This window comes from Microtus oregoni, unplaced genomic scaffold, assembly GCF_018167655.1.
Source record: "Microtus oregoni isolate MIOR12 unplaced genomic scaffold, Mior012 000058F_ref0000040, whole genome shotgun sequence".
In the NCBI taxonomy this organism is placed as follows: Eukaryota; Metazoa; Chordata; class Mammalia; order Rodentia; family Cricetidae; genus Microtus; species Microtus oregoni.
Genome location: NW_024543834.1, coordinates 1,715,077 through 1,727,622, shown reverse-complemented (window position 1 = coordinate 1,727,622; position 12,546 = coordinate 1,715,077). Strand labels below are relative to the sequence as shown.

Below are 12,546 nucleotides of genomic sequence, written 5' to 3'. Positions count from 1 at the left end.
TATTGGATTAAATTCTGGTGCTGAGAGATAGAGGACAATAAGATTTTTCGTTTTGTTTTTTTCTTTTTCTTTGAAACTTAGTTTCTCTGTGTTGCTGTGGCTGACCTAGAACCGGCTCTGTAGACCAAGGTGGCCTTAAACTCACAGAAATCTGCCTGCCTCTGCTTCTGCCTCCCAAGTGCTGGGATTAAAGATGTTCACCACCACCACCTGGCAAGTTACGTTTTTTTGTTTTTTTTTTGTTTGTTTGTTTGGTTTTTTGTTTTTTAATGTTAGATTAGTAAGTGAAACAGCAAAATAAGGCAGAGAGAATGAATTAGGGACAACTAGCAGGAGAGGGAATCAGTGACTCAAGTACCTTGATCAGAGTTGGTGTTGCTGAGAAGGTAGTATTTGAACTGGGGTTTGAAGGAAGTTAGGAACTGAACTCAGGGGAAAGGACTCTTCATATGAAAGAGGCAAGCTGAGGAGTGACCAGAATTGTTTTTTTTTTTTTTTATGTTACTCATTAGACTGAGTGAATGTAAAAGAGGAAAACTACTGAGATTTTGCTGGCAATTGGAGTAAAAGATCTTGAACTCTGTTGGCATTAATGGGAATAAACAGACATGGCTGGATGTAGAAACAAGTTAAAGGCTGTACTGTATCATTTTCTGACAAAGGAATTTTTAGCTTGTGCAGCTTGAATGATGGAACAGCCATTTACCAACTTGAGAATTGCTGTAGGAAAGAGATACATGCAAGAATAAACCTTGGGCATTTTAGTTTTGTATATCAATTATTATTATCTAGTTTGTGTTAGCTGTTATATTTTAGACTGTATATTTCTTGCTTTGTGATACTTTGCTATGTTTTGGGAATTAATAGTGGTTATAAATAGATGTCATTCTTACTCTGAAGAAATTTATTAAAGTAAGAATTGATCAAATAACTATATTGGTTGTTTTTCTTAGAAATCTTTTAAATAGGATACTAAGAAAAAATAAGAATGAGTTCATAAAATCAGGTTGCAAACTAATCTATTAGATTCTTAATGTTCAGATAAGTGATGTACACACACACACACACATACACACGTTTCAGACTAAAAGAAATGTCGTGTCGTTCCCCCGCCCGCCCCCCCACCCCCCCCCCCCCGCCCCAATAAACATTTCCTGGGAATTTTCTGTTAAATAGTGTCTTTTTTTTTTTAAAAAAAAAAAAGTTAGGTTGACTGAGGGAGTGGAGTTTTATAGATTAAGCTTTACTTAGCTGAAATGAGATTATTGCTTATTTGACTAGATTTAAAACGCTGTTTCCTGAAATATTTGCCACTTAGAAATGTTCTTCCTCATAAATGTTATACTTTTGCTTTAGGGGCTGGTTTTTGAGATGGTTTTACATGCATTTACTTGGCTAAGGGTCAGTTGTCTTGCAGCTAGTTCTTAACAGTACTGCAGCAACAGCATTCTCCTCGTCAATTAAAGTATTGCTCATTTTTGGCTTTTTAAAAATCCACAGGTTCGTCATAAGGCATCACAGAAGGTTTATGCAATGAAGCTTCTTAGTAAGTTTGAAATGATAAAAAGATCAGATTCTGCTTTTTTCTGGGAAGAAAGAGATATTATGGCCTTTGCGAACAGTCCCTGGGTGGTTCAGGTAAGCATGCTAACTTCTATAAGTCTGTGGTTTTTTTGTTTGTTTGTTTTATTTTTTTGTCTATTCAAGAAGAGGGTTTTATGTGTTAATCATTCTGTGCTTTGTTTACATAGTAAAAATGCAATTTTTTTGTTAGATCTGATTGAGTATGCTTGTTTAATGTTCATTGGTGGTATAGCTGTAGAGTCGTGGTATGTAGTGATTACTTAAATTGGTTATAAGAACTATTACTGGAAACCATTTCCTTATTAATTGCCTTATATAAAGATTTGCTGTGATCAGTCAGTATGCTGTTACATTCTCAGTCTATCTTAAATGGGAGAATAGCTTTCTACAATAAACATCTTAAACATTCAACAGTCCTTTATCTGTTTTTCTGTAATATATAATTTTAGTACACCTGATTCCACCTCATAACTAACTATGAATTAGAGAATTGACTTGATATTTGTTTAATTCCAGCATTGAAATCTACAAACAATTTTGAGCAAGGGTGTTGAGTAAGATTACCCACATTCCAATGTGTGCTCTAAAGAGCTTAAATGAGCTGGAGTTTCACACATTGCTTGAGAGAGGCAGCGTGGAGATTATTTTGTTTGTTTGTTTGTTTGTTTGTTTGTTTTCATGACAGAGATTCTCTGTGTAACAGTTCTGGCTGCCCTGGAACTCCATTTGTAGACCAAGCTGACCTAGAACTCACAGAGACCCACCTCTGTCTTCCCCCCTGAGTGCTAGAATTGAGCAGTGTGCACCACCTACCACCTGGCAGAGATTTGTTTTTCTTTTTTCTTTTTTTTCCAGCCATGTAGGTGATTAGTGCTGCTTTTAAAAATGATGTTAAGGGGTTCTGTAGAGATAAGAGCCAGGTTGCTCTTCCAGACCTGGGTTTGACCAGCATATACATGGCACCTCACAAATGTCTCTAACTCCAGTTCCAAGGGATCCAACACTCTTTTAACCTCCGAAAATACTGGACACACTCGTGTAGTGCACTTATATACATTCAGGCCAAACACCCAAATACATAAAATAAAATTAGAAATGAGATTAAATCTTAAGTCTCCTTTTGTTTTTATCTGGCTCAATGAAGCCATTGTTTAGAAATTCTGATCTGTATGGTTCAAACTAATTTTTTTTGTGTGGCAACTTACAAGCTCTGATAATTTGCTTGAGTAAAGAATGACAGTAATGCTAGCGTAGTGGACTCAGCTGTCGTCCCAGTACTTGGGAGGCTGCATGAGGGGATTCTTTCTAAGTTTGAGTTCTGTTTGATCTACATAAGGAAACCTTGTCTCAAAAATAAGGGAAAAGAGGAGAGCACTAAAGTATACCATTTTTAGCTTTAAATCTAAATTGCTCCCCTATCAGTGTGTTCATTGGCATTTACTAGTTAACCATTCTGTCTTTTGGTATCTTTTGATCTTTAGTTCTGCCGAGTAGATTCCAACTGAGAAAGAAAGGCGCTCTTGATTGACATAATCTCTGGGTTGTAGAAGGAGGCTGCTCCTTAGTTTTTCGGCTGTCCAGACCTGAAATAATTACACAGAAATTATATTAATTACAACACTGATTGACCAATCACTTAAGCGTATTGCTAGCTAGCTCTTATATCTTAAATGCTGGGAGCTACTTTTTCTGTTTGCTTACTTCTGGAGAGGGACTAGGGGTGCTGTACAGATACCCTTTCTCTGTAGTTTCAGTTACTCTATCTTCCTGGGGTCTGGTAGCAACACACTGCAGCCTGGAAGCAGGTGACAGTGCAGCTTACTGCTTATCATGAATAAAGGAATGGAGAATAGAAAAGAGGAGTTAGTTCTCTTCCAAGCGTGGCTACTGATTATTCATTCGTTTTTTTTTTTTCATTGAAATGGGCCTTATTTCTGTTAAATTGGTATCTGTTAGATGTTTCTAAGCTACCCCTGCTCCCAGCTCTCTTCTGTGTAAGGTATGAGCAATAGTTTGTTTAGTTTTCAAAAACTATTATCTTCTTTGTTATTATTATATCTTTTTAAAAATGTGTTTTCCATGAGAGGAAAACATTCGTATGAATATTTTATAGAAAATATTCTAGAAAAACACCCATGTAAAATTGGCCTGCTGTTGTTTTTTTTATTAAATGGGCCTGATCAAGAAGTAAAAGGTGCCAAAAATTTTAACTCTGTTTTAGTTATAAAGTATTTTTCACAAGTAATAATTTGAGGATTTGTTTTGTTCGTGGCTTTGTTTTTGGTATAATTTTATTCCTTCCCCTTTTCCAGCTCTTTTGTGCCTTTCAAGATGACAGGTACCTGTACATGGTGATGGAATACATGCCAGGTGGAGACCTTGTAAACCTTATGAGTAATTATGATGTGCCTGAAAAATGGGCCAAGTTTTACACTGCTGAAGTAGTGCTTGCACTGGATGCAATACACTCCATGGGCTTAATCCACAGGGACGTGAAGCCTGATAACATGCTCTTGGATAAACATGGACATCTAAAATTAGCAGATTTTGGCACGTGCATGAAAATGGATGAAGTAAGTAAGCCAGTAAACAAATGCTTGTTTTCAAAATGTATTCATATTTATTGTGTTTGTGTGTATGAAAGAGAGAGAATGTATATACACATGCTATGTTGTGCATGTGAAGGTCAGAAGATGACTATGTGGAGTCAGTTTTCTCCTTCCACCATTACATGGCTTCTGGAGACAAGGTCAGGTCACCAGGCTTGTTCAGCAAACACCTTTACCTGCTGAGCCTTCTTGCTAGTCCTTGTTTTCTGCTCTGTGTGTGTGTTTAAGAAACAAATAATTACAATTCAGGACTTTGTGGTTTTGAGTGAAAATAGATTTAGTTTTGATAATGGTGTAACAACTTCAAGACAAAACCAACATTTAGATATAAAATACTTTATTAGTGACTTACTGACTGCTAGAGTAAATCATTCCTCAGTTCATTTATCTCTTCATAGAATGTTGACAAGAATCTGTTACAATCAAAGTAATGGCCTAGGTAGGTAGTATTGGACCACAAAATTTAGGGGTATTTCTACCATTATTATTTCTGTTTTTTTTCTTTTCCCCCTTTGAGAAAGAAGATGATATAAAATAAGGAAAGAAATGGTTCGCTGCTTCCCCCTACCTCTTCTGTACAGGGTAAATAAATATGGAGTCGTCATTCATTGTGGTATTTTGCTACTAGATAGCTAATGGCTCAATAACATTAACTTCATAGCTAATTATGATACTGGTTTGTTTTGATTACATTTTTGTCTTTCTCTGTACTGTTAATTCTTGATGGAATAGGATTGTCTAGAAGATGACTTGTAGCTAGTAAGTAATCTGTCTTTCCAGGAGACTGAATTTCACCTTTGATATGGTTTTCACAGCCTTCAGAACACCTAGCACCACCAGTACATCATACAAGCACTCACGTGTCCTTAGGCATGGATTTTTTTAAAAATACCAGTATGTTGTTAAGAAACTACATGGCTTGGACCAGTGGGATGGCTCAGTTATTAAAGGCACTTGCCACCAAGCCTAACAACTTGAGATGATTTCTTGGGATTCACATGGTAAAAGGAGAAAACCAACTCCTGCAAATCATCTGCTTGTGTGTTTGCCTCCCGCCCCACTTAACAATCACTCAGTTAATAATAAGGGTGACAGAGGAAGAAAAAAACCTGTGTAGCTGTAATAAAATAATTAGTATCCATGGGAATAATAACTATGGGAATCCAGCTAGGCAAGTTTGTGCATTTAAGGGCAGGTGGAAGTTTGAGTCTGAACACTGAACTGTTTAGTTGGAACACAAGGATGGGTAACTCCTGTGCTGTGCTGGCCCAGAGCCTTAGGAAGAGGTAGGTGTACCTTTGTAGGAACAGTGCTCAGTTCCAATTCTCCAAATGGACTGGGAGGCCTGGTGCCTATGAAGTCAGTCTAGGGCCTTTTAATACTTGTAAATCTAAGAGTTTTGTTTAAATTGTTTCTACCTTCATAGGAAGCTTTTTCATTGTTTACAAGACGTCCCAAGACTTCTGATTGATGAATTTTTTAATTGATTTTTATTGAGCTCTACATTTTCCTCTGCTCCCCTCTCTGCCTCTCCCCTTCCCCTTTCAACCCTCCCCCAAGGGCCCCATGCTCCCAATTTACTCAGGAGATCTTGTCTTTTTAATTCCCATGTAGATTAGATCTATGTAAGTCTCTCTTAGTGTCCTCATTGTTGTCTTAAGTTCTCTGGGATTGTGGTTTGTAGGCTGGCTTTCTTTGCTTTATGTTTAAAAACCACCTATGAGGGAGTACATGGGATAATTGTCTTTCTGTGTCGGGGTTACCTCACTAAAATAATGTTTTCTAGCTCCATCCATTTTCCTGCAAAATTCAAGATGTCGGGTTTTTTTTTTTTTTTTTTTTTTTTGCTGTGTAGTACTCCAGTATGTAAACGTACCACATTTTCCTTATCCATTCTTCAATCGAGGGGCATTTAGGTTGTTTTCAGGTTCTGGTTATGACCAACAATGTTGCTATGAACATAGTTGAGCACATGTCCTTGTGGCACGATTGAGCATCCTTTGGATATATACCCAAAAGTGGTATTCCTGGATCTTGAGGAAGGTTGTTTCCTAATTTTCTGAGAAATCGCCACACTGACATCCAAAGGGGTTGTCCCAGGTTGCATTCCCCCCAGCAATGCAGAAGTGTTCCCTTTTCCCCACAACCTCTCCAGCATAAGTTATCATCAGTGTTTGGAATCTCAGAGTTGTTTTGATTTGCATTTCTCTGATGACTAAGGATGTTGATCATTTCCTTAAGTGTCTTTCAGCCATTTTAGATTCCTCTGTTGAGAGTTCTCTGTTTAGGTCTGTACTCCATTTTTTTTTATTGGATTATGTGATCTTTTGGTGTCCAATTTCTTGAGTTCTTTGTATATTTTGGAGATCAGACCGCGTGGGTTTTTTCCCATTCTGTAGGCTCTTGTTTTGTCTTGTTGACTGTCTCCTTTGCTTTACAGAAGCGTTTCAGTTTTAGAAGGTCCCATTTATTAATAGTTTTAGTGTTTGTGCTGCTGGGGTTCTATTTAGGAAGTGTTCCCTGTGCCAGTGTGTTCAAGTGTACTTCCCACTTTGTCTTCTATAAGGTTCAGTGTGGCTGGCTTTATATTGAGGTCTTTGATCCATTTGGACTGGAGTTTTGTGAATGATGATAGATATGGGTCTATTTTCATTCTTCTACATGTTGATACCCAGTTATGCCAACACCATTTGTTAAATATGCTTTCTTTTTTCCTTTTGATATCTTTTTCTTCTTTGTTAAAAATCAGCTGTTCGAAGGTGTGTGGATTAATATCCAGGTCTTCAATTCGATTCCATTGGTCCTCCTGTCTGTTTTTATGCCAATACCAAGCTGTTTTCATACTGTAGCTCTGTAGTAGAGATTGAAGTCAGGGATTGTGTTGCCTCCAAGTTCTTTTATTGTACAAGATTATTTTGGTTATCTTGGGTTTTTTGCTTTTTCATATGAAGTTGAGTACCTTTCTTTCGAGGTCTGTGAAGAATTTTGCTGGGATTTTGATGGGCATTGCATTGAATCTGTAGATTGCTTTTGGTAAGATCGCCATTTTTACTATATTAATTCTGCCTACCCAAGAGAGAGCATGGGAGATCTTTCTACTTTCTGGTGTCTTCTTCAATTTCTTTCTTCAAAGATTTAAAGTTCTTATACAAGTCTTCCACTTGTTTGTTTCCTCTAATAGGTGTGGTTGGGGCTGTCTGAGATTCTGTTGATTAATCTTCTAGGTGCTAGTGAATCCAAAGCTCAGATGGTTTTTCCACATGGTATAGTCAGTGCCATAGTTCTAGTTACCCCGTTGGTTACTGGAGATAGCTCGGCGCTCCTGGGCTTTGTTCAGCTCCCTTGAAGTTTGCTGTCTCAGGCCTACTTTGACCTAGGTTACCAGCTTTGACCTGTTTCTGTAAATCCTGGTCTGGATCCACTCCTGCAGAAGTCCATGGCGTGGAGTTGGTCCGTCAAAGGTCTCTGGCTCTAGTCTACTGCCTTGGAGCTCTCAGGCTTGGATGTACCTAGAACAGCAGAGGATCTGGTTCAGGCTTACTCCCTCAGAGGTTCCAGACTCACGCTCAGACCTGCAGAGGTTTCAGGTTCCTGCCGATTCCCTTTGATGTCCCAGACCAGTGCCCAGACCCACAGAGGTCCTGGCTCAGGCCTAGTTCCTGGGAGGTCTTAGACTCACACCCAGACCCACAGGGGTCCTGGCTTAGGTCTACTCCCTTGAAGGTCCCAGATTCACGTCCGGACCCTTAGAGGTCTCTGGCTCTGCTCACTCGCTCAACGCTTACTCCCCTGTACCTGTTCCGGTGGCATTTGCTGTCTCTGGACCAGGTCGCTGGTTCAGTCCTGGTCTGCCTGTGTCCCAGGACTGGATTGGCTCCTGGCTCCTGCTCCCGTGGAGCTTGCTTCCTCAGGACCACTGTGGCCTTGGTAGCTGGTTCCCTGATTGATGAATTTTAAGTTTTCAGTAAACTCTCTTTTTTATTTTGTCAATGACAAAACTTCAAATATATTTAGTAAACATTTAATACATTTAAAGTAACTTTTGGGTGTATGTGTAGCATATGCATGTGTGTACAGGTTTGCTTGCCCATGAGGACATAGCTGGAAGCTGGAAGTGGATGTCAGGTGTCTTCCTCTCTCTCTCCACCATTTTATTTTGTTTAGGTATATGCATATATAAGTATGTGTATGTATATGGTATATACATGTGCACTTCCATGAGGAGCCCAGTGGTGGAGGTCAGGTGTCTTCTATCACTTGCTACTTTATTATCTTGAGACAGGGTCTCTCACTGAACTGGAGTTCACCATTTCAGCTAGGCTGGCCGGCCAGTGAACTCCCAGGATCTGCACCCATTTCCCCCCTCCCTCCAATGCTGAGGTTACATTCACGTACTGTGCTCCTACTCACAGAGCCATCTCCCTAGTCTTCCATATTGTTTCTATTTTTTGAAACAGGGTCTCTTTTCACTGTACCTGGAACTCAATGTTTTTGGCAAGACTAGCTGGCCAATAAGTAAGTCCTTGGGGTCTTCCTGTTTCTATCACTATACTTCCTTCTTTAGCCTGGAGTTTCAGGCATATACTGCCATGCCTGGCTTTACTTGGTTGCTAGGAATCCAAATTCAGGTCCTCACTTATGCACACCACTCACTTTTATCCACCTCCCCAGTCTGCAATCAGAGTAATTGTGAATAACCTTTTGAAAATGAATGCCTAATAATCTTGTTCTCCAGCTCAGACCTCTTCAGTAGGTACAACAAATTGACTGAAGTTCCAGCTTCTTAGCTGTTATGTGAAACCTCTTAAGATACGACTCTTCTTGCTGTCACCTGACATACTTTGAAGCTCCAACGTTGTGATATTTCATATTATTTAATTATTCATGTGATTTATGAACCCACGCCATTTTCAATTTACACATGTGAACTTGACTCAAAGATTGCTACTTGATGAATGCTCCCTAGGTTGGCTCCATACCCTTTCAGTAGTCCCCCTTTTAGTTTATTTGCTTTGATTTTGATACTACAGAATATTAAAAACTTGCCTGTTTTGTTCGTCCTTAGCCCTAGAGGCATTTCAAGAAGCTCTGATTCCCTTTATTAGAGAATTGATACTTACCTATAGATGATAGGGGCTCATCGCTCCTGAAGTGACATAGCTTTCAGGCTTAGTCAGTGGGTAGAGCTAGGAGGCATGGATCATACACAGCCAGTGTTAAGTATCAGACTTGATGGAGAGAGCTGGAAGGCATGGGTCACAGACACCCAGTGTCAAGCCACATGTTCTGTCTCTATAGATAGTATGTCAAGAGCCACATTGATATCTCTGCTTGAAATCTATCACCACAGAGAAGATAGTCTTCCTCTTTCCTGTACAACTCTGGCTCTCATTAGCTAGTTATAGGTTTTTTGTTTTGCTTTTTTATTTGTTTAACCCTAGTGTACGGTTAAAATTGCTTCATATTTCATAATTGCTAGACCCCACTACTGAAATGAATAGATTTGCTAACATTGATATTTGACTTGAAGATTCCTAGAAAACTAAATAGCTAGTTTTCCAAAGCTCCTTGGATTTGTTTTTTCTCCTGCCTTTCACTGTGGTTATGGGGGCAGCGTCAGTATTTCATTCACTGTTAAGTATGTGAAGCTTCCTCTGGTTGTGACAGTTCTGACTGTGTAAAGTGTGTGGTCAAGGCAGGGTAGCTTGTGTCCTGTCACCACCACCCTTTTCCCATTCTCCCTGAAGGTAAATGAGTCAGTGTTTTGGTTTCTCATTTTACCTTTTAGTAGTTCTTTAAACAAGGCCAGAGACTTGTCATAAATGTTGATTCTATATCCACTTAATTAAATACTTATCCATCAGACAGTTTAAAAATATTAAGTACCCCTTTCAAATGTTTATTTTTAAAGAAAACAGTATGCCAGCCAAAATTTGTGGATAAGCAGTGATTTTTAAAGGGAGAATGCCATTCACCATAGTCTTACAGAAGTATTTATTTTGTAAGGCATCACTGAGACTCAAACTTAGCTCCTCCTTATGATTCTTATTTTTTTTTTTCTTTCGAGACAGGGTTTCTCTGTAACTTTGGTGCCTGTCCCGGAACTAGCTCTTGTAGACCAGGCTGGCCTTGAACTCCCAGAGATACGCCTGCCTTTGCCTCCCAAGTCCTGGGATTAAAGGTGCACCACCAAAAAGAAGACATGATTCTTCTTTTTGTCAAAAAGATAACCTGAGAATCTAGGGATATGGCTCGTGGGTAAGATACTCACTTCTCAAGCATGAGGATCTGAGTTCAGATCCCCACTTCCCACAGAAGGCCAAATATTTTAGCATATACTTACAACACTAGTGCTGAAGACCTGAGATAAAAGGATCCCTGGGCTGTGCTGGCTGCTAGTTTAGCCAGTTGCTGAGCTCAAGGTTCAGGGGGAGACTGTCTCAAATAATAAGGGTAGTAGAGAAAGGTACCCAGCCTTGGCCTCTGGCTTTCCCACACACAAGCACACACACATGAGCATGTATACATTATACACATACAGAAAGTTTTGTATTACCAACAAAACCAAGCACAGGTAAAGGTGTTGGATACTTTGCCAAGTATGTTAATACAGCTACATAATTAAAAATACATAAAGCTAAGAAGCGCCAAGCCTTGATGGTCTTTTAGTTTAAATGTTTAATACATTTCTTCAGTCTACTCTCGATAAATTGTGTATCACTTCTTAACACCATGTCCAACCTGAGAGGTACTTTGCCATCGTCAAGGGCTTTTGCTTTTTTCCAAAATAGCAAAGCTGCTTTTTTCTTAATGACTCTTTTGTTTTCCCCATGTTGTGTCATTAAGATCACATTTTGTACCTCCCTTACTTTAATAAATGAAAAACAAAAATTGTCGGTTTTCATAGTCTTGGGAGTCCCCTGTCTTTTCCTTTTCTCATGGGTGAAAACTTAACTCTGGTTTCCCTCATCCAGGCATTTCTGTGCTTTTGGTGGTATTGCCTGAGTCCTGAAGCCAGGTCATGATGTTCTATTGGAAGTGATGAGTGTCACTGTCTCTCTGATAATAAATCAGTTGTCTGTATGTATTCACCTTCAACTGGTTGTTTGGCTTTGTGTTTTAATTCTACTGTTTACCCAGACAGGCATGGTGCATTGCGATACAGCAGTTGGAACTCCTGATTACATATCACCTGAGGTTCTGAAATCACAAGGTGGTGATGGCTACTATGGTCGAGAGTGTGATTGGTGGTCTGTAGGTGTTTTCCTTTTTGAGATGCTAGTGGGTAAGTCAATATTCACACCTTATAATTGAGTCAAGAATTGGAGAATATAAAGGAATTGTGTTGTTCAAGGGAGGGGTCAGAATTTCTGAAAACTGAATTACCACTGATGTAGAGCTGGTAAGATGGCTTAAAGGGTAAAAGCACTGGCTCCTGAGCTTGACCTTCTGAGTTTGATCTTTAGGATTCAGGTGCAGGTAGAAGAGAACCAATACCTGCAAATTATGATTTGACCTCCACCTCTGAATGTGACCTATGCATGTATGCGCATGCTTACACATGCCTACACATGCACATGCTAGTAAATAAGTCAAGAAAGTAGAATCTGATATAAGATTGGCAGAATGATTGAAAAGAAGTTCACTGTGTAAAGTATGTTATATGTTGTTAGGAAGTTTTCTCCAGTAGATCCTTTTATATTTTTAAGTATTTTCATATAGCTGATGCTGACCCCAAAGTCAAAATCCACTGCCTCAGCCTGTTGTATGCTGGGATTGCAGGTGTGCTGCTTCTCATCACTAGATCTTTTTAAAATTAAGGCAGCATTAGAGCAAGAACAGATTTACAACTTTTGTAGGCCTCCTTTAGTCTTCTGATGTATCCCTGGAGTTGTGGGCAACTGAAGCATGAATGCTGAGAACCAAACTCCGGAAGAATTAGTAGTAAAAGCTCTTAGCTGTCCAACTATTGCTCCAGTGCCAATAGTTTACAAAGTTGTTGTTTTAGATTACTCTGGTGTGTGTGTGTGTGTGTCCCCTGGAGCTGGAGTTACACAGTTCATGTTGAGCACCTGACACGGGTGCTGGGAACTGATTTTGACCTTTTGCAAAAGCTCTGCATGCTCTAACCACTTAAGCCATCTCTCTAGCCCCTACAGTGTCTTAATAATCCTTTTATTGTAAAGTATTTTAAATGATTGAGTAAATATTTAAGCAAATTTTAGTATTTGTTTCAATAGGTAGAGAGAACTAAGATCATTCTTTAATTCATGTAATCTTGTTATGCCATTGAATTGCAAACTGTATTTTGTTTACTATTTGTTTATCTTTCCAGGTTTTCATTTGTTTATTA

General features: G+C 39.1%; 1 protein-coding gene across 2 annotated transcripts in view; it reads left to right on the top strand.

Annotated features, from left to right (window-relative positions):
• The window catches only part of LOC121438936 (rho-associated protein kinase 2), a 103,080-nt gene that overhangs the window by 51,142 nt on the left and 39,392 nt on the right, over nucleotides 1-12,546 (top strand). For both annotated transcript variants that reach the window (XM_041639447.1, XM_041639446.1), the window contains exons 4-6: nucleotides 1,501-1,638; nucleotides 3,897-4,157; nucleotides 11,334-11,478. In XM_041639447.1, the coding sequence (XP_041495381.1) occupies nucleotides 1,501-1,638; nucleotides 3,897-4,157; nucleotides 11,334-11,478 (544 nt within the window). The remainder of the gene's footprint in view (nucleotides 1-1,500; nucleotides 1,639-3,896; nucleotides 4,158-11,333; nucleotides 11,479-12,546) is intronic.